The sequence below is a fragment of the Lampetra planeri genome, chromosome 66 (assembly GCF_965212315.1).
Source record: "Lampetra planeri chromosome 66, kcLamPlan1.2.h2, whole genome shotgun sequence".
Classification (NCBI taxonomy): Eukaryota; Metazoa; Chordata; class Hyperoartia; order Petromyzontiformes; family Petromyzontidae; genus Lampetra; species Lampetra planeri.
This window is the reverse complement of record NC_136172.1, coordinates 220,594-242,778: the sequence shown is the minus strand read 5'-3', so window position 1 is coordinate 242,778 and position 22,185 is coordinate 220,594. Positions and strand designations below refer to the sequence as shown.

The 22,185-nt window shown below is 50.7% G+C and overlaps 1 protein-coding gene across 1 annotated transcript; it reads left to right on the top strand.

The window, feature by feature from the left end:
- The first annotated feature begins 18,413 nt into the window (after positions 1-18,413).
- LOC144737232 (olfactory receptor 51I2-like) lies at positions 18,414-19,745 on the top strand. The gene is made up of 2 exons (XM_078619953.1): positions 18,414-19,239; positions 19,378-19,745. Exons 1-2 carry the CDS (start codon positions 18,414-18,416, stop codon positions 19,743-19,745), a joined length of 1,194 nt encoding a protein of 397 aa, XP_078476079.1.
- Positions 19,746-22,185: the final 2,440 nt, after the last annotated feature.

The window sequence follows — 22,185 nt, the reverse complement described above, 5'->3', positions numbered from 1 at the left end:
TGGGTCTATCCCCGAGATCTCATCCGGTCAGCGAGCTTTCCGTACGTCACGTGGGCTCAAAGTGCACCTGGCCTGAGACAGGTGCCGTGGTGATGTCACCGTCAGTGGCGAATGGCGGGTAATGGTATTGGTTGGCAGTGTTGGTGGGGATTACGATAATGACGGTGATGATGATGATGGTTGTGGTGACGATGGGGGGAGGGTGGTGCAAGCGATGGGGCATGCGCGTGTTTTTTTTTTCTGATCAAAATATTCCGATCCTGAATAAAGTTAAACACGCACAGAGTACAGTTGGCTATGTACGGTGAGAAAGAATATTCAAAATGCAGGACGCCACGTAAAGAAGCCCCCTTGGAGACGCCCATCAACACATTCCTGCGGAGGGAGCTGGTAGGAACGTTTGGTTGCTCGGTCAATGGCCAGGGTCAACGGCGGCGTGGTGTATTCCGAAAATATGGCCGACTGTGAGGGCGGGCACAAGCCGGCGTGAGTAGGTTAAACGTTGAGTTTTATAAGGGCACCACGGGGTGACCAGCCCCTTCCCACCCAGCCCCACCCACCCTCCCCACCCAGCCCCACCCACCCTCCCCACCCAGCCCCTCCCCACCCTCCCCACCCAGCCCCTCCCTCCCCACCCAGCCCCTCCCTGCACGACGGACGGACGGACATAATAATCCCTTGTGGGCTGGAGGAACCAGTGGGTTCCTACCAGTATAAAGAGGTGAAGCATTTATTTTCTCACGTCAATTTTGTAGTTACGGCTCTGCGAACAGTCCGCCCTGATGTCTTCCACCGTGTCGCTCCACGAACAGTCAGCCACGATGTCTCCAACCTCGTAGATGTTCGTCGCCAGGCCATTGGTCAGGCTGCGGGCCTTGCTGTGGCTTATAAACTCTCTCGGCCCTGCCCTTAATTGGACAGTGCCCTCCCTCCACCCTGACTGGGCCACGCGTCTTCAACGATCTCAACTTGTACATTGCGCTGTCCCCCTCTACAGCGCCCCAAGGCCACATGTCCCTCCAATCATCGCAACTTGTGCATTTAATGAATTATCTATACAGCACCCGGCCGGCCCCTTGTTATTAATTATCTCAACGTGTACACTTTTACAATTTCTCTCTTTACAATCGCCCTACGCACACGTAGCACGGTTGTCTACGTACGGTGCGAAAGAAGTTCGACATATACACACACATAGCACGGTTGGCTATATATGGTGCGAAAGAAAATCAACATACACACATAGCACGGTCGGCTATGGATAATGCGAAAGAAGTTCAACACACAGCACGGCACGACTGACTACCTACGGTGCGAAAGAAGTTCAACACACGCACACACAGACAGTGGTAATGGCTTAACGACACGATAAGAGACTGGTGCCAGACCGGATGTGACGCGTCACTTAAGCTCCAATTGGCACTACGAGACACACAGAGAGAGCAACGTGGAACGCAACACGTGACGACCCGTTGCAGTTGGACACCCACCCACTACTACCGAGGCTGGGGGGGGTGTGGCAGAGGTCGCAACCGGGTACCCGATACCCGTAGCCTACCCGATACCCGGCTACCCATACCTGGCCGGGTACGGGTACCCGTTTGCGACCCTGGTGCGGCCGGGTACAGGTACGGGTAGGCCGTGAGTCACTGGTGAGTAACCATGATTGTCACTCATTTCCCAACGTCTTGTCTCTTCTCACGATTCAAGTTCCTAGAATCAACCCACCCGCGCCTGCAACATGGCTTCATCCCAGAGGTCGCAATCGGGTACCCGATACCCGTACCCTACCCGTACCCGGCCGGGTATGGGTAAGGTACATGTACGGCCGGGTACGGGTACGGGTACCCGTTTGCGACCCTGGTGCGGTCGGGTATGGGTACGGGTAAGGAATCAAAACCCGTTTGCGACCTCTGGGGTGTGGTGGGGTGGGTGGTTTCTACCCATGGGATCGCAACGACGACCAGGACGACGACGATGACGACGATGGAACAAAAAACAGAGCAGCACCGAGGGATGTTTTTAATCGGCGCGGGAATTGTCGTCTTCCTACCACGTGGGGGAGGGGAGGGGTGGGTCTCCGCCTGGTGGCCAGTGGGCCGGACGTGACGCGTTACGATCTCAGTGACGCTCATAATGACCACACCCCCTTCCCCCCGCCGAGTTCTACACCCACGTCACACACGCACACAGGCAACCAATCACACACAGGCACACACGCAACCGATCACACACACGCTTGCAAACGATCACACACACGCACACACGCAACCAATCACACACACGCACACACGCAACCGATCACACACACACACGCTTGCAAACGATCACACACGCGCTCGCAACCAATCAAACACACACACACAACCGATCACACACACGCACACAACCGATCACACAAGCACACACACACGCAACCGATCACACACACACAACCAATCACACACACACAACCGATAACACACACACACGCAACCGGTCACACACACAACCAATCACACACACACACACACGCACGTGTGAGCACGCAATCCATCTCAAAGACCACGCCCCCTAGGATAGCCTCTTAACAGACTGTTGGGTCAAGTGCTGTTAGTAGCGAGTAGCGGCAGCGCCTATGAAGGCCGGGCAATGTGGCACACGAGGGGGTGGGTGGCCAGCACCACGCCCGGCCGCCTTTGTCTCCCCAGTGGCGATGTTTACAAACTGCACCAGGTGCTCATTTGAGACTGAGCCGACCTAGGGGAGGCCCAGGACCCGTTCAGATAATCGTCACCTGGTAGCGGGAATCGAATCCAAGTAGCAGGGCCCATACACAGACAAAGATCCCCCATGTAGCCTCTAACAGACTGCTGGGGCAAGTGCTGTTAGTAGCGAGTAGCAGCAGCGCCTATACACAGACAAAGATCCCCCGTGTAGCCTCTAACAGACTGCTGGGGCAAGTGCTGTTAGTAGCGAGTAGCAGCAGCAACTATGAAGGCCTTCTACTGTGGCACACGAGTGGGGGGGGGGTGGTCAGCACCACCACGCCCGACCGCCTTTGTCTCCCCTAGTAACGAAGTCTACTACACCACCGGACCAGGAACGCGTTTGAGGCCGAGTCGACCTAGGGGAGGCCCACGACCCGGTTCAGGTAATCGTCACCTGGCCGTGTCGGCCCCATGAGCGTGAATCGATTACTGCGGCTCGACAGGGTTCGTAGCGCAGCGCGTCAACCGCTGCACCACCGCTCCCCCCCCAACACACACGCACATCGCACCCCCCCTCACCCCCACCCCTCACCCCTCACCCCCACCCCTCACCCCCACCCCTCACCCCCACCCCTCACCCCAACCCCTTCCCCCCAAGGGTTCAGAGCCCCCAAACGAGTGGGTTTGTTGGCGTGGGTGTAGAATAGGGGGAAGGTGGGGGGGGGGATATAAGACAGCGTCTCTGTTGTTGCTGCTTCTGCTGCTGCTGCCACAGTTGTTGCTGGTTCATGGTGAGACACTTCTCTACGTTGCATGCAAACCGCTGTCTCTTTTGTTCCACGCGACCTCTCCGTTACATTAACCGTTGTCTCTCTGTTCCAGTCAACTTGTGTCTCTCTGTTCCACACAACCTGTGCCTCTCCACTACATCAACCATTGTCTCTATGTTCCAGTCAACTTGTGTCTCTCTGTTCCACACAACCTGTGCCTCTCCGTTACGTTAACCGTTGCCCCTCCTGTCCAGTCAACTTGTGTCTCTCTGTTCCAGTCAACTTGCGTCTCTCTGTTCCAGTCAACTTGTGTCTCTCTGTTCCAGTCAACTTGTGTCTCTCTGTTCCAGTCAACTTGTGTCTCTCTGTTCCAGTCAACTTGCGTCTCTCTGTTCCAGTCAACTTGTGTCTCTCTGTTCCAGTCAACTTGTGTCTCTCTGTTCCACACAACCTGTGCCTCTCAACTACATCAACCATTGTCTCTCTGTTCCAGTCAACTTGTGTCTCTCTGTTCCACACAACCTGTGCCTCTCCGTTACGTTAACCGTTGCCCCTCCTGTCCAGTCAACTTGTGTCTCTCTGTTCCAGTCAACTTGCGTCTCTATGTTCCAGTCAACTTGTGTCTCTCTGTTCCAGTCAACTTGTGTATCTCTGTTCCACACAACCTGTGCCTCTCCGTTACATCAACCGTTGTTTCTCTGTTCCAGTCAACTTGTGTCTCTCTGTTCCACACAACCTGTGCCTCTCAACTACATCAACCATTGTCTCTATGTTCCAGTCAACTTGTGTCTCTCTGTTCCGAACAGCTTTGTCATTCTTTTGCTGCCACATCTGTTGCTGGTTCATGGTGAGACATTTCTCCCCGTTGCACGCAAACCGCTGTCTCTTTTGTTCTACACGACGTGTATTTGTGTGTGTCTCTGTCTGTTCCAATCAACTTGTGTCTCTCTGTTCCAGTCAACTTGTGCCTCTCAATTACATCAACCGTTGTCTCTCTGTTCCAGTCAACTTCTGTCTCTATGTTCCAGTCAACTTCTGTCTCTCTGTTTCACACTCAACTTGTGTCTCTCTGTTCCGAACAAGCTTTGCCATTCTGTTGCTGCTACAGCTGTTGCTGGTTCAGGGTGAGACATTTCTCTACGTTGCACGCAACCGCTGTCTCTGTTGTTCCACACGACATGTATGTGTGTGTGTCTCTGTTCCAGTCAACTTGTATCTCTCTGTTCCACGCAACCTTTCCCTCTCCATTACATCAACCGTTCACTCTCTGTTCCAGTCAACTTCTGACTCTCTGTTCTACGCAACTTGTGCCTCTCTATTACATCAACCTTTTGTCTCTATGTTCCAGTCAACTTGTCTCTCTGTTTCACACAACCATTCCCTCTCCATTACATCAACCGTTGTCTCTATGTTCCAGTCAACTTCTGACTCTCTGTTCTACGCAACTTGTGCTTCTCAATTACATCAACCTCTGTCTCTATGTTCCAGTCAACTTGTGTCTCTGTTTCACACCCAACTTGTGTCTCTTTGTTCCAATCAACTTGTGTCTCTCTGTTCCACACAACCTGTGTCTCTCCGTTACATCAACCGTTGTCTCTCTGTGCCAGTCAACTTGTGTCTCTCTGTTCTATACAACTTGTGCCTCTATTATATCAACATTTGTCTCTCTACCTGTTCCAGTCAACGTGTCTCTCCCTGTTTTACGTTGCACACAACATTAGTGCTACTCTTCCATACAAACTCTGCCTCTCTGTTCCACAAAACCGTTGTCTCTCTGTTCCTAACAACCTCTGCATCTCTGCTCAACACAGAATCTGTCTCTGCTCAATCTAAACTCTGCCTCTCTGTTCCAAACAACGTCAATCTCTCTCTGTTCCGCACAATCTCTGCAGCTATTCCACACAAAATATACCTCTGTTCCACGCAACTTTTGTATGTGTTCCACACAACCTCCGTCTTTTTATGTTCCACACAACCTCTGCCTCTCTGTTCCACACAACTTCTGTATGTGTTCCACACAACCTCTCTCACTCTTTGTTCCACACAACCTCAGTTTCTCTCTCTGTTCCACACAACTTCTGTATGTGTTCCACGCAACCTTTGTCTCTTTTTATTCTACACAACCTACGTCTCTTTTTCTTCCACATAACCTCGGTTCTCTCTCTGTTACACACAACTTCTGTTTCTGTTCCACACAACCTGTGTCTCTGTTCAACGTCTGTCTCTGTTAGACACAACCTGTGTCTCTGTTCCACACAACCTGTGTCTCTGTTCCACACAACCTCTGTCTTTGTTCAACGTATGTCTCTGTTTTACACAACCTCTGGCAGTCAATGGGCAATGTTAGACGTCTATGGTCAATGTTAAAAGTCTATGGGCAATGCTAGTCTATTGCCCATGTTAGTCTATTGGCAATGTTAGTCTGTGGGCAATGTCAGATGTCTATGGGCAATGTTAGACGTATATGGGCAATGTTAGACGTATATGGGCAATGTTAAAAGTCTATGACAATGCTAGTCTATGGTAAATGTTATTATATGGGCAATGTTAGTCTATTGCCCATGTTACTATATGGGCAATGTTAGTCTGTGGGTAATGTCAGACGTATATGGGCAATGTTAGACATATATTGGCAATGTTAGACGTATATGGGCAATGTTAGCCATCTATGGGCAATGTAAGTCTATGGGAAATGTTAGTCTGTGGGCAATGTTAGTATATTGACAATGTTAGTCTATGGGCAATGTTAGTATATTGACAATGATAGTCTATGGGCAATGTGAGTCTATGGGCAATGTGAGTCTGTGGGCAATGTTAATCTATGGTTAATGTGAGTCTATGGGCAATGTTAGTCTGTGGGCAATGTTAATCTATGGGCAATGTTAGAATATTGACAATGATAGTCTATGGGCAATGTGAGTCTATGAGCAATGTTAGTCTATGGGCAATATGAGTCTATGCGCAATGTGAGTCTATGAGCAATGTGAGTCTATGGGCAATGTTAGTCTATGGGCAATGTTAGTATATTGAGAATGATAGTCTATGGGCAATGTGAGTCTATGGGCAATGTGAATCTATGGGCAATGTTAGTATATTGACAATGATAGTCTATGGGCAATGTGAGTCTATGAGCAATGTGAGTCTGTGGGCAATGTTAGTCTATGGGCAATGTTAGTCTATGGGCAATGTGAGTCTGTGGGCAATGTTAATCTATGGTTAATGTGAGTCTATGGGCAATGCGAGTCTATGGGCAATATGAGTCTATGGGCAATGTGAGTCTATGGGCAATGTGAGTCTATGAGCAATGTGAGTCTATGGGCAATGTGAGTCTATGGGCAATGTGAGTCTATGGGCAATGTGAGTCTGTGGGCAATGTTAGTATATTGACAATGTGAGTCTATGGGTAATGTTAGTCTATGGGCAATGTTAGTCTATGGGCAATGTTAGACACCTATGGGCAATGTTAGACGCCTATGGGCAATGTTAGACGCCTATGGGCAATGTTAGTCTATGGGCAATGTTAGACGTCTATGGGCAATGTTAGTATATGGGCAATGTTAGACGCCTATGGGCAATGTTAGTATATGGGAAATGTTAGTCTATGGGCAATGTTAGTCTATGGGCAATGTGAGTCTATGGGCAATGTGAGTCTATGGGCAATGTTAGTCTATGGGCAATGTGAGTCTATGAGCAATGTGAGTCTATGAGCAATGTTAGTCTATGGGCAATGTGAGTCTATGGGCAATGTGAGTCTATGGACAATGATAGTCTATGGGCAATGTGAGTCTATGGACAATGTTAATCTATGGGCAATGTTAGTATATTGACAATGATAGTCTATGGGCAATGTGAGTCTATGGCCAATGTTAGTCTATGGGCAATGTGAGTCTATGGACAATGTTAGTCTTTGGGCTATGTTAGTATATTGACAATGTTAGTATATGGGCTATGTTAGTCTTTGGGCAATGTTAGTCTTTGGGCAATGTTAGTCTTTGGGCAATGTTAGTCTTTGGGCAATGTTGAACCTCTCTGCAGTAAAATGCCGTTGGGTCAGCTGATGTGTGCAGGCCAGACCTTTATGGGACAGTGACAATGAATATGCGGGCAGGACCCTCCTGCAAGCGAGTTCCCTAGACCTGTTGGGGGAAATTCCACGTTCTTATGACGGGGGCACTTTTCTCATCGCAATTTTCGGCACACTCTTGATATGAACGTTGGACTTCTTTCGCACCGTACGTAGCAAACCGTGCTAATCGGAGGTGTGTGAGAAAGAACAACAACCTAAACACATCAACAACAACAACAACATGCAGTTCTAAAGATTGGACCGCCGATTGATATGGGAACTCGCAACCTTCCAATGACTCATCATCATCATCAGCAGCAGCAGCTTCAGCACTAGAAGCAACAGCAACATTGTTAGCACCATCGGCGTCATCATCATCAGCAGCAGCACCATTATCATCATCATCAGCTTCAACATTACGAGCATCATCATCAGCAGCATTAGCACTATAAGCAGCAACATTGTTAGCACCATCAGCGTCATCATCATCAGCAGCAGCACCATTATCATCATCAGCAGCTTCAACATTACGAGCATCATCATCAGCAGCATTAGCACTATAAGCAGCAACATTGTTAGCACCATCAGCGTCATCATCATCAGCAGCAGCACCATTATCATCATCAGCAGCTTCAACATTACGAGCATCATCATCAGCAGCATTAGCACTAGAAGCAGCAACATTGTTAGCACCATCAGCGTCATCATCATCAGCAGCAGCACCATTATCATCATCAGCAGCTTCAACATTACGAGCATCATCATCAGCAGCATTAGCACTAGAAGCAGCAACATTGTTAGCACCATCAGCGTCATCATCATCAGCAGCAGCACCATTATCATTATCATCATCAGCTTCAACATTACGAGCATCATCATCAGCAGCATTAGCACTAGAAGCAGCAACATTGTTAGCACCATCAGCGTCATCATCATCAGCAGCAGCACCATTATCATCATCATCATCAGCTTCAACATTACGAGCATCATCATCAGCAGCATTAGCACTAGAAGCTGCAACATTGTTAGCACCATCGGCGTCATCATCATCAGCAGCAGCACCATTATCATCATCATCAGCTTCAACATTACGAGCATCATCATCAGCAGCATTAGCACTAGAAGCTGCAACATTGTTAGCACCATCAGCGTCATCATCATCAGCAGCACCATTATCATCAGCTTCAACATCACGTGCATCATCAGCAGCATCAGCACTAGAAGCAGCAGCAACATTGTTAGCACCATCGGCGTCATCATCATCAGCAGCAGCACCATTATCATCATCATCAGCTTCACGAGCATCATCAGCATCAGCACCATCGGCGGGATGGATGTCGTCTGTCCCTAGAATAGCGGCTGCACGGCACTGCTGATGAGCGGGGTGGATGTCGCGTTGGCTCCGGCTCAAACCGCTCCGCTTTGTCAACATCGGAACAGAGAGTGTCCCGGTTGAAGCTGGGATCTCCCCGCGAGGGGTTTCCCGAGGTGACCACCCCCCCCACCACCCCCCCACCAACCCCCCCCACCAACCTCCCCCACCAATCACCCCCACCAACCCCCCCACCAACCTCTCCACCAACCTCACCCCCCCCCCAACAACCTCCCCACCAACCTACCGACCAACCCCCCCACCACCAACCCCCCCCCCACCAACCTCCCCACCAACCCCCCCCCCACCAACCTCCCCACCAACCTCCCCACCAACCTCCCCACCAACCCCCCCCCACCAACCTCCCCACCAACCTCCACACCAACCTCCCCACCAACCCCCCCACCAACCCCCCCCCACCAACCCCCCACCAACCTCCCCACCAACCTCCCCACCAACCCCCACCACCAACCTCCCCACCACCAACCTCCCCACCAACCTCCCCAACAACCCCCCCACCAATCACCCCACCAACCCCCCCCCCCACCAACCCCCCCACCAACCCCCCCCCCACCAACCCCCCACCCACCAACCCCCCCACCAACCCCCCCCCACCAACCCCCCACCAACCCCCACCACCAACCTCCCCACCACCAACCTCCCCACCAACCTCCCCAACAACCCCCCCCACCAATCACCCCACCAACCCCCCCCACCAACCCCCCACCCACGTGTAACGCGCGTGGTTGTGGTCGTGGTAGCACTTGCCCCGACAGACCGCCAAGGCTAGCCGGGGTAGCTTTGTCTTTGTTTGAAGCGTGTTAGCGCTACGAACCCGGCGGCTCGAGTTCGATTCCCGCTCACGGCCAAAATCAGTGACCGGTGCTGGGCCTCCCCTAGGTCGACTCAGCCTAAAATAAGTAACCTGGTGCGGTGTGTAGTAAACATCGCCACTGGGGAGACAAAGGCGGCCGGGCGGGCGGTAGTATCCGGCTGGCCGTGCAAAGCAAACTCAACAAAGACAAAGATCCCCCGTGTAGCCTGTGACAGACCGTCGGGGCAAGTGCTGTTAGTAGCGAGTAGCAGCAGCACACGACGGGGTGGGTGGCCAGCACCACGCCCGGCCGCCTTTGTCTCTCCCCCAAGTTGCGACGTTTGCTCCAACACCGCCACCAGGCGACTCATTATTCGAGGCCGAGTCGACCTAGGGGAGGCCCAGCGACGGGTCCAGGTGACCGGCCGTGAGAAGGGAATCGAACCTCCGGTTCGCGCGGTGGGTTTCGTAGGCGCGGCCTCGCTAACCGCTGCGCCACCACTCAACGCACACACAGACACACACACAGACACACACACACACAGACACACACACAGACACACACACACAGAGGCACACACAGAGACACACAGAGACACACACACAGAGACACACAGAGACACACACACACAGACAGACACAGACACACACACAGACATACACACAGACACACACACAGACATACAGACACACACACAGACATACAGACACACACACACAGACACACAGGCACACACACAGACGCACACACACAGACACACAGGCACACACACAGACACACACACACACAGACACACAGACATACACACAGACACACACACAGACACACAGACACACACACAGACACACAGACACACACACACACAGACACACACACACACAGACACACAGACACACACACAGACACACACACAGACACACACACAGACGCACACAGAGAGAGAATAAACAAACGACACTCCACCTGCGAAGACACCCGCAGCGTCAGCGACTGGCCGCTCCGGTCATTAGCACCGAACACACACGGGGACAGAGATGCAACCCCCCCCCACACACACTGACACACAGACACACACACTGACACACACACAGACACACACACAGACACACACACAGACACACACACAGAAAACACACAGGCACACACACGGGGACAGATATGCACCACCACCCCTACACACACAGACACACACACTGACACACACACAGACACACACACGTAGACAGAGATGCACCACCACACACACTGACACACACACAGACACACACACAGACACACACACGGGGACAGAAGATGCACCATCCCCCCCCCCCACACACACAGATCGTGTCGGCTTTCTCACGGACTGTCCTCTCGGCCACACACGTACGGTGCGAAAGAAGTTCAACACACACACATAGCACGGTTGGTTTCGTGCGGTGCGAAAGAAGTTCAGTATATAGGCAGTGTTCATCTTTGGGCAATGTTAGTCTATATGCAGTGTTAATCTTTGGGCAATGTGAGTCTATTGGCAGTGTTAGTCTATGGGCAGTCTTAATGTATGGGCACTGTTAATACATGGGCAGTGTTAGTATATATGCAGTGATAATCTTTGGTCAATGTTAGTCTATGGGCAATGTTAGTATGTGGGAAATGTAAGTCTATGTTAGTCTATGCACAATGTACGTCTATGGGCAATGTTAGTCTATGGGCAATGTTAGTCTACGAGCAATGTTAGTCTATAGGCAATGTTTGTCTCCGGGTGAAGTTAGTCTATGGGCAATGCGAGTCTATGGGCAATGTTAATCTATGGGAAATGCTAGTCGATGGACAATGTTCGTCTATGGGCAATGTTAGTCTATGGACAATGTTCGTCTCCGGGTGAATTTAGTCTATGGGCAATGTGAGTCTATGGGCAATGTTAATCTACGAGCAATGTTAGTCTAAGGGCAATGTTTGTCTCCGGGTGAAGTTAGTCTATGGGCAATGCAATTCTATGGACAACGTTAATCTATGGACACTGTTAGTATATGGGCAATGCAATTCTATGGACAATGTTAGTCTATGGGCAATGTTAGTCTATGGGCAATGCAATTTTATGGACAACGTTAATCTATGGGCAATGTTAGTATATGGGCAATGCAATTCCATGGACAATATTAGTCTATGGGCAATGTGAGTCTATGGACAATGTCTCAGCTGTCTGAGTTGTTCCTGGAATTCACTCGGATAGTTGTGCTGGGAGATTTTCAACGCACGGACGGATGACCCATCCCATGGTTTAGCTACAAACCTTTTGGATCCCATAGTGGGTTCCATGGGATTTGCTCATTTTATTCAGAGCCCAGCCCGTGATCACGTTCAAATGATCGACCTATTCATAATATCGTTTTTTTGGGGGGGTTAGATCTTGTAATATAAATGTGTCGTTAATCCCGCCACCACAGACAAATAGTAAGGTTTGTCACGTAAACAGAACATGCCAATTCGTTACTAGTACAGCACTAGTGTATAGTAGTATAGTGCAGTAGTGTATAATGTAGTGTATAGTCGTGTAGTGTATAGTGTAGTAGCGTATAGTAGTGTATAATGTAGTGTAGGGTAGTGTATATTAGTGTAGTATATAGTATAGTGTATAGTGTAGTGTATAGTATAGTGTAGAGTAGTGTAGTGTATAGTGTCGTGTATAGTAGTGTAGTGTATAGTGTAGTGTATACTGTAGTGTATAGTAGTGCAGTGCATAGTGTAGTGTATAGTGTAGTAGTGTAGTGTATAGTTTAGTAGCGTATAGTAGTGTATAGTGTAGTGTATAGTAGTGCAGTGTATAGTGTAGTGTATTGTTTAGTAGCGTATAGTAGTGTATAGTGTAGTGTAGAGTAGTGTAGTGTATAGTGTCGTGTATAGTAGTTTAGTGTAGTGTATAGTGTAGTGTATACTGTAGTGTATAGTAGTGCAGTGCATAGTGTAGTGTATAGTGTAGTAGTGTAGTGTATAGTTTAGTAGCGTATAGTAGTGTATAGTGTAGTGTATAGTAGTGCAGTGTATAGTGTAGTGTATAGTTTAGTAGCGTATAGTAGTGTATAGTGTAGTGTATAGTAGTGCAGTGTATAGTGTAGTGTATTGTTTAGTAGCGTATAGTAGTATATAGTGTAGTGTAGAGTAGTGTAGTGTATAGTGTAGTGTATAGTAGTTTAGTGTATAGTGTAGTGTATAGTGTAGTGTATAGTAGTGCAGTGCATAGTGTAGTGTATAGTATAGTAGTGTAGTGTATAGTGTAGTGTATAGTGTAGTAGTGTAGTGTATTGTGTCGTGTATAGTAGTTTAGTGTAGTGTATAGTGTAGTGTAGAGTAGTGTAGTGTATTGTGTCGTGTATAGTAGTGTAGTGTAGTGTATAGTGTAGTGTAGAGTAGTGTAGTGTATAGTGTAGTGTATAGTAGTTTAGTGTAGTGTATAGTGTAGTATACTAGTACAGTGCACCGGTCTTGTTGGCTATGTCGGGTGGTGGCGGGTTTAACGACACATTCATATTTACGCGATCTAACCCGTAAAAAAACCTCTATTTTTTTTAGCATATTTCCTCTTACTGTGGCAGCGGTGCCATCAATTAAAGGGTTGATGAGTATAATTCAGTGCTCCGACCTGCTATCGATGACCCCCCTCCTCGTCGCCCTCTTCTTCTTTACCACTAGCACCAACCGCCCCCCCCCCCCCTTATATTCCATAGACCTCAGGGCCCTGAAATTACAGGGTGATTCAACAACAAAACAATTAACCCATAAAAACAAAGTTTTTCACTATGAATCCTTTATATGCGTGGCGGCTAGAGTCCTCTCGTCCTCTGGCTTGAGATGGCTGCCACCTATGGGTCAGATGAATGCCTGCCACCATTAAGCAATTGGTAATAAAATATAATTTATTTTTTCCTAAAAAGTGTAAAATTTTGGAAATTTTTTTTCACGAAAATACATTGTCACGCACAACGAGTCTGTGTGAAAAATGTCAGCTCGATTGGATCACGGGAAGTGGGTTAAAAAACGACCGAAAGATTTGCACGGTCGTAAGCAAGCAAGCAAGTGAACTTAATATTAAGGATTTAAAAATGTTGACACTTCTGGGAATTTGCAACAATAACCACGAGAAATGTTGTGCCTCAGGGCTCTGGCGATCACCTGGAGAAGATTCCAGGCAGCGCATTGACAATGATCGCGAAACAGTGGGAGGCTCTTTGACTTTTTGAAGCACTGAAAACATCCATTTGTTCTCATGTTACAGTGTATTACCCGTTATTTTAATCCCATTAAAAATGATCGTCCCATATAAGTGTTAACATTTTTTTTAAGCACCCCGTACAACTCAGGAAAAAGGGAACGACTCTGGCACGCATCTCTGCTCGATGGAAATCGAACAACGCTACGGGCTTACACACGCAGGGCTATCTTTGTGGCGAAATAAAAAATAAATACGTCGTCGTGAAGATCGACTCGGCAAGGAACAGCCCTGCTGAGCTGTTCAGGATGGTCAAGAGTTCGATTTACCCAGACTGTGCGTCCACAAAGGTTGCTCCTTCCGGAGGGCCATGCAAAGGTTTTCCATCAGTTTTTTTATAAATAAGATCGATCGCATTAGAGAGGGTATCTGCCCAGCAATTGGTCCTGATCCTAGCCTGGGCCCAAGGGCTCCTCTCGACTCTGACGCTTTTTTTTACTGGTCCTGCCTGCAGACCTCATCCAGACTACTGTGGGGATGAAATTGACCACTTGTGACTTAGATCCCTATCCCTCTTGGCTCCTTAAGGGGGCCTCTGAGTCAGTGATCCTGATGGTGACCAAATTGGTCGACACTTACCTTTCAGAAGGAGTGTTCCCCAGAGCCCTGGAAAGGGCTTTAAAGTGACTACTTCTAAAGAAAACGGGAATTGATATCGATATCCTGGCTGACTATCGCCCAATCTGCAATCTTCCCTTTTTATGGAAGATTCATTACAGAAAAGGGTGGCCTCCTCTCAGTTGGAGTCGTATCTCAATCAGGATTGAGGACCCATCGTGGAACCGAGTCCGCCTTGGTTTGCGTGGCAGACGATCTCCTCGTGCCGATGGACAGGGGCTGCATTTCCGCCCTTGCTTTGTCGGACCTGTCAGCGGCCTTTGATACAATCGATCGTAGGGGTTTTACTGCGACACCTAGAGGATCTGGCAGGAATCGGAGGCACCGACTCGCAGTGGATTGGTTCTTATCTGAAGGGCAGAGACCCAGTGGATGGCCTTGGATCCACACGTGTCCCCTGCTAGACCCTAACCTTACAGGATCCCTCAGGGGTCAGGCTTTGTTATCTTCCCTTTAATTCGACGTCTACGTTAGGCCGCTGGGAGCTATCATCCGGAGGCATGGGTCACAGTGCCATCAGTACACCGATGACACCCGAATGCAATTTCTGCAACTCAGGTGACCCAGATGTAGCGCTCGCCTTCTTAAGGGACCGTCTGGCAGAGGGTAGCTGCGTGGATGCACTAGCGAACGCTGAATCCTGACAAGACAGAGCTGACAATTGTAGGGTCAGATAGTCGCCTGAAGATGGAACAGGGGAGGGGAGCTTGAGCCTCCATTAATTTATGGAGTTACGACGTCTCCCTGCGACAGTAGTGCACAAACCTGGGTGTGCTGTTCGATCGTAGCATGACCATGCAATCCTCAGGTTGCAGGTGTGACCAAAGCGGGGTTCTATCACCTAAGAGTGCTCCCAGGGCTGCGACCCCCCCCCCCCTCTTATCCGCTAGCGATCTCGAAACACCGGTTCGCGTCTCTTTGTCAACGCGTCCGGATCACGGAAATGCTTTGTGTCCGCATGCCTAGATGTTGTTAGCCGTTTTGACCTCTACGATCCACTGATCCACATAGGCTCCATGTGCCGAGAGCTAAACTCTACACCAGGGGCGACCGAGCCTTTGCATGCGCTGCACCAAGACTACGGAACGCCCCCTGCCACCTGTGGTCAGACAGGGCGAGGTCACTCACCTTGTTGAGGTCTTCTTCTTTGGGTCTTTCGGTAAAGTCACGTAGAACAAAACAATTAACAAAAAACTACGACGTTTCGATCGCAACACAAGCAATCGTCGTCGGGAGGAAAACGGTCATCTTCTTGTTTAGGTCTTCTCTAAAAACTCAACTGTATCGCCTGGCCTACACTTCCATGTATGACCAGTGGACTCTGGATTTTGCACCATTTATATTTTCTACCTTCGTGCATAGCGCACTGAGATCCTTGGATGAATTGCGCCTCACAAATGTAAGTTGTTATCATTTAAACAAATCCCCCGTGATGTGTACTGTCTACCAGTTAGCTATCGCGTGCAATTTAAGTTAAATCTAGATTTGAAGCTTTCGTGACTGCAAGGATTCGTAGTCTTAGTTCTTTCTGTAAAGTCACGTAGGTAAAAAATTAAATTAAAATTTATAAATTAATAAATATATCACGACGTTTCGGAGGCAACACAAGCTTCCATCTTCAGGTGAAACTGTCACAGCTAAAATGACTGCATCGAGTGAGGCAAAAATTTCAAAAGACCAGCCTTTAAATACAAGTTAAGGGGGGGGAGAGGCTTATCTGAATGTGGCGACCAGGTGAAACTGTCACAGCAAAAAATCTGTTTCTTGATACAGATTTTTTGCTGTGACAGTTTCACCTGAAGACGGAAGCTTGTGTTGCCTCCGAAACGTCGTGATTTTTTTTTTTATAAATTTTAATTTCATTTTTTACCTACGTGACTTTACCGAAATAACTAAGAGTATCAATTTAAGTTAGCTGGAATGACTTACAAAGTGTACAACGGCCATGGTCCTCAGTACCTGCGTTCTCGTCTGGCCCACCCAGACGTCTCATAGATACAGACCTGCTAGCTCAACCTACAATTTGTCATTCTACACTGGGCAGTAGTAGATAGGGGGGCCTTCTCGAGTGAGGTGTCCGAAGATGTGGAACGCTCTTATGCCGGCCACCTCAGAATGGCTCCGAGCACCGGACAGTTCAGGAAACTCCGTAAGATTTTTTTCTTTTGCCCCTTTAGCTTTTTGTTGAGTATGTTCCTTGAGAATAGCAGGATGCAGCCGCATTCCTGATATTTTTACATGCGACTTGATTATATAAGTCGGGGGACTCCCTTCGTTTAATTCATACTGTGAAGTATTGTGATGCCACTCGTTAGTGGGGACGAGTTTTTACTCAAGGAAGACATGAACGAATATAGACAATGTTCATCTATGGGCAATGTGAGTCTATGAACAATGAGAGTCTATGGGCAATGTGAGTCTATGGGCAATGGTAGTCTATGGGCAATGGTAGTCTATGGGCAATGGTAGTCTATGGGCAATGGTAGTCTATGGGCAATGGTAGTCTATGGGCAATGGTAGTCTATGGGCAATGGTAGTCTATGGGCAATGTGAGTCTATGGACAATGTGAGTCTATGGGCAATGGTAGCCTATGGGCAATGGTAGTCTATGGGCAATGCGAGTCTATGGGCAATGGTAGTCTATGGGCAATGGTAGTCTATGGGCAATGTGAGTCTATGGGCAATGGTAGTCTATGGGCAATGGTAGTCTATGGGCAATGGTAGTCTATGGGCAATGGTAGTCTATGGGCAATGGTAGTCTATGGGCAATGGTAGTCTATGGACAATGGTAGTCTATGGACAATGGTAGTCTATGGGCAATGGTAGTCTATGGGCAATGGTAGTCTATGGGCAATGTGAGTCTATGGGCAATGGTGGTCTATGGGCAATGTGAGTCTATGGGCAATGTGAGTCTATGGGCAATGTGAGTCTATGGGCAATGGTAGTCTATGGGCAATGTGAGTCTATGGGCAATGTGAGTCTATGGGCAATGTGAGTCTATGGGCAATGTGAGTCTATGGGCAATGTGAGTCTATGGGCAATGTGAGTCTATGGGCAATGTGAGTCTATGGGCAATGTGAGTCTATGGGCAATGTGAGTCTATGGGCAATGTGAGTCTATGGGCAATGTGAGTCTATGGGCAATGTGAGTCTATGGGCAATGTGAGTCTATGGGCAATGTGAGTCTATGGGCAATGTGAGTCTATGGGCAATGTGAGTCTATGGGCAATGTGAGTCTATGGGCAATGTGAGTCTATGGGCAATGTGAGTCTATGGGCAATGTGAGTCTATGGGCAATGTGAGTCTATGGACAATGGTAGTGTATGGACAATGGTAGTCTATGGGCAATGGTAGTCTATGGGCAATTGTAGTCTATGGGCAATGTGAGTCTATGGACAATGGTAGTCTATGGGCAATGTGAGTCTATGGACAATGGTAGTCTATGGGCAATGTGAGTCTATGGACAATGGTAGTCTATGGACAATGGTAGTCTATGGACAATGGTAGTCTATGGGCAATGTGAGTCTATGGGCAATGTGAGTCTATGGACAATGGTATTCTATGGGCAATGGTAGTCTATGGGCAATGGTAGTCTATGGGCAATGTGAGTCTATGGGCATCGTACGGCTGTGGGCAATGATACGTTGCTCCAGAAGATTGTCGATCGATGTACGGTCGCTTAATTGGTGATGACGTCAGTCGTGATTCATGACGTCACAGAGCAGGCCACGTGTAGGCAGCTGAGGCTACCATTTTCAACTCCACGCCGCTTACACCTCTCCCTCCCCTACCCAAACCAGACTCCCCCCCCCCCACACCCCCTCCCCTGCCAAGAGCATGGAGTCGAACTCATCATCATCGTCGTCGTTCGGCCCCGGCACGCTGATCGTGATCGCCGGCCTGCTGCGAGAGCCGGCCGGCACGCGGCCGCTCGTCTTCGCCGTCGTCCTCCTCCTCTACACGGTGGCGCTCGTCGGCAACCTGCTGCTGTGCGCCGCCATCTACCGCGACGTGCGCCTCCACAGGCCCATGTTCATCCTGCTCGCCAACCTGGCCATCAGCGACATCGTCGGCTGCTCCGCCACGCTGCCGCGCATCATGCACGACCTGGCGGCGCCCAACCTCATCACGGTGGGCGAGTGCGTCGCCCAGATGCTCGCCATCCACTTCTACCGCTCGCTCGAGTGCTTCATGCTCTCGGCGATGGCGCTCGACCGCTACGCGGCCGTCTGCAGGCCGCTGCGCTACCACGCGGCGGCGACCAACGGTCGGGCCCTCGCCGTGAACGCGGCGGCCGCGGCGGCCTCCCTCGTCCTGCTGGCGGCCCTCGGCGCCATGGTGCGGCGGCTCGCGCTGCCCGAGTGCATGCGGACGCCGTCGTCGGCGTCGTCGGTGTCGTCGGCGTCAGCGGCGACGATGGCGACGATGGAGTCGGCGCACTGCGACAACACGGCGCTCACCGCCATGTCGTGCGTCGACGGGAGCCCCAACAACGCGTACGGAGTCGTCGAGGCGCTCCTCACCGTGGGCCTGTCGCTCGCCGTCGTCACCTTCTCCTACGGCAGCATCGTCTACGAGGTGGCGGTCGCCGCTCGGAGACGCCACGGCGGCGGTGGCGGCCGCGGCGGCGGTGGTGGCGGTGTTGGAGCTAGTGGTGGCCGAGGTGGTCGTAGTGGTGGTGGCGCTGGTTGCGTTGGCGGCAGTAGTGTTGGAGCTAGTGGTGGTGGTGGTTGCATTGGCAGTGGTGGCAGTAGTAGTGGTGGCGTTGGTGGTCCAAGTGGTGGTGGCGTTGGCGGTAGTGGTGGCGGTGGCGGCGGCGGTATCTCGACGCCCTCGGCGACGTTCGACCGCGGCCGTGACAAGGCGCTGCGCACCTGCGTGACCCACCTGCTCGTACTCGCCGTCTTCTACGCGCCGGTCGTCTTCGTCATCCTCTACAACCGCTTGGACAAGCTCGCGGTCATCCCGGGCGCCGTGCGCCAGGGCCTCGGCTGCGTCTTCTACACGGTGCCGCCGGCCCTCAACCCCGTCATCTACGGCCTTCGCACGGGCGGCATCCGCCGCGCCGTGGCCTCCATGTGGCCGCCGTGGCTGCGAGGCCTTCGCTGGAGGAAGCTGCGGGCCGCCCCGGTGGTGATGCCGTGGTCCGGGAGCGGTGGGCAAGGGTAGCAGGGGGGTATTGGGGGGGGGGGTGCGTGCATGGTCTAAGTCGACGTCGTGGCGTGATGTGGATTTGTTACGGGGGCAAAGGCAAAGGTTTGCTCCGTGTAGCCTCTGGGGAACATTTTTGGGGGCAAGCGCCATTAGCGAGTGGCAGAAGTGAATCACGAAGGCCGGGGTGGGGGGTGGTCAATGCCCGGCCACCTTTGTCTCCCCAGCACTGATGTTCACCACACACCGTACCGGGTAGTCGCGGTTCAGATAATCGTCACCCACCGCCACCCAGCACAGCCAATTGTCACGTGACCAAAACGTGCCAATTCGTTTCTACTTCAGCACATGGGTGTAATGGCAAGTAAACCTACATTTGCCATTGAGTACGATGTTTCAAAACGTCACGGTTTTCTCTACCGCCTTCTCCCGGGGGTTCGGCTCCTTCTTGACTCCCACCCACGGGGTAGAAGGAAGTGAGATGGAACAGATGGAGATTAGTCCACCCATGGGGTAGAAGGGAGTGAGATGGAACAGATGGAGATTAGTCCATCCACGGGGTAGAAGGGAGTAAGATGGAACAGATGGAGATTAGTCCACCCATGGGATAGAAGGGAGTGAGATGGAACAGATGGAGATTAAATCTTGACTTAAAGCTTTCGTGACTGCAGGAATTCATATTCTTTGGGTCTTTAGGTAAAGTCACGTAGATATGTTCAAAGAAAATAACAAAAAACCACGACATTTCGATCGCAACACAAATGGTCGTCATCAGGAAAAGGGGGTTCGCCTCTAAAGGCAAACTGTTTATCAAGGTTCAAAATGAGCGTAGCCCAAGTGTCAGCAGCATGGGCGGGACAGCTAATGTTAATGTAAGCGATGGTGGTGGTGGGTTTCCACCAATTAAAGGGCTACTGCCAGTGGTGATGGTAGTAGTTGGCAGTGATGGTGTAAGCCCACCACAGGGACCATCGCTGCCCACTACTACCATCACCACTAGCAGTAGCCCTTTAATTGGTGGAAACCCACCACCAGTGCCTTCGTTGCCCTCTATGGGTACATTCACTTACATTAACATTAGTTTCCCCGCCCATGCTGCTGACACTTGGGCTACGCCCATTTCAAACCTTTATAAACAGTTTGCCTTTAGAGGCTTAACCCCCTTTTCCTGATGACGACCGCTTGTGTTGCGATCGAAACGTCGTAGTTTTTTGTTATTTTCTTTGAAGTTATCTACGTGACTTTACCGAAAGACCCAAATAATATGAATTCGTTATTTTCTTTGAAGCTATCTAACGTGACTTTAACGAAAGACCCAAAGAAGATGGAAATCAGTCGACCTACTCTGCTGCTGTACCGCCTTCTACCTGGCAAAGGGTCACGGTTCCTCTCCCCCCTCGACGCGCATCCACGGAAAAGAAAGGGAGTTTCACGCACCCATCCATCGGTGATGCCCCAACCCCCGCTGCTGCTGCTGCTGCCACCGCCTCCACAACATCGCTGGATCGCAGTCAGCCACGTGGGGTGGCATAGCCACCACTGACACTGCTGCTGCTGCTAGCCCTCCCATCTCTATCACAGCAATGGTTATGTCTACATCATCACCACCACCATCATCACCTGTGTCCCCCCCCCCCTTCTCCCCCCCCCCCTTCTCCCCCGAAGCAGCCACTGGGTGGATATCCCCAGTGGACGCTCGGCTGATCCGGTCACCGGGTGTGAGGAGGATAATAAATAAATAAACTCTCCCCGGGCCGGGCAATTTGGGAGGCGCAAACCAATTTGCGCAAATTGCCACAAATTTGCCGTGTTAATTGTATGGGGGGCGGGGGGCTGGGTGGGTGGGTGGAGGTGGTGGTGGGAGGGGAGGGTGGAGGGGAGGGGAGGGGAGGGTGGAGGGGAGGGGAGGGTGGAGGGGAGGGGAGGGTGGAGGGGAGGGGAGGGTGGAGGGGAGGGGAGGGTGGAGGGGAGGGTGGAGGTGGGTGAGGATGTTTGGGAGGGTGGATGTGGTGGGTGGAGGTCGGTGGGAGGGTGGCTGAGAAGGTGGGTGGGATGGTGGGTGAGAAGGTGGATGGGAGGGTGGGTGGGATAGTGGGTGAGAAGGTGGATGGGAGGGTGGGTGAGCAGGTGGATGGGAGGGTGGGTGAGAAGGTGGATGGGAGGGTGGGAAGGTAAATGGGAGGGTGGGTGGGAAGGTGGATGGGAGGGTGGGTGGGAAGGTGGGTGGAGGTGGATGGGAGGGTGGGTGAGAAGGTGGATGGGAGGGTGGGTGAGAAGGTGGATGGGAGGGTGGGTGGGAAGGTGGGTGGAGATGGATGGGAGGGTGGGTGAGAAGGTGGATGGGAGGGTGGGTGAGAAGGTGGATGGGAGGGTGGGTGAGAAGGTGGGTGGAGGTGGGTGGGAAGGTGGGTTGGAAGGTGGGTGGGAGGGTGGGTGGAGGTGGGTGGGAGGATTGGGT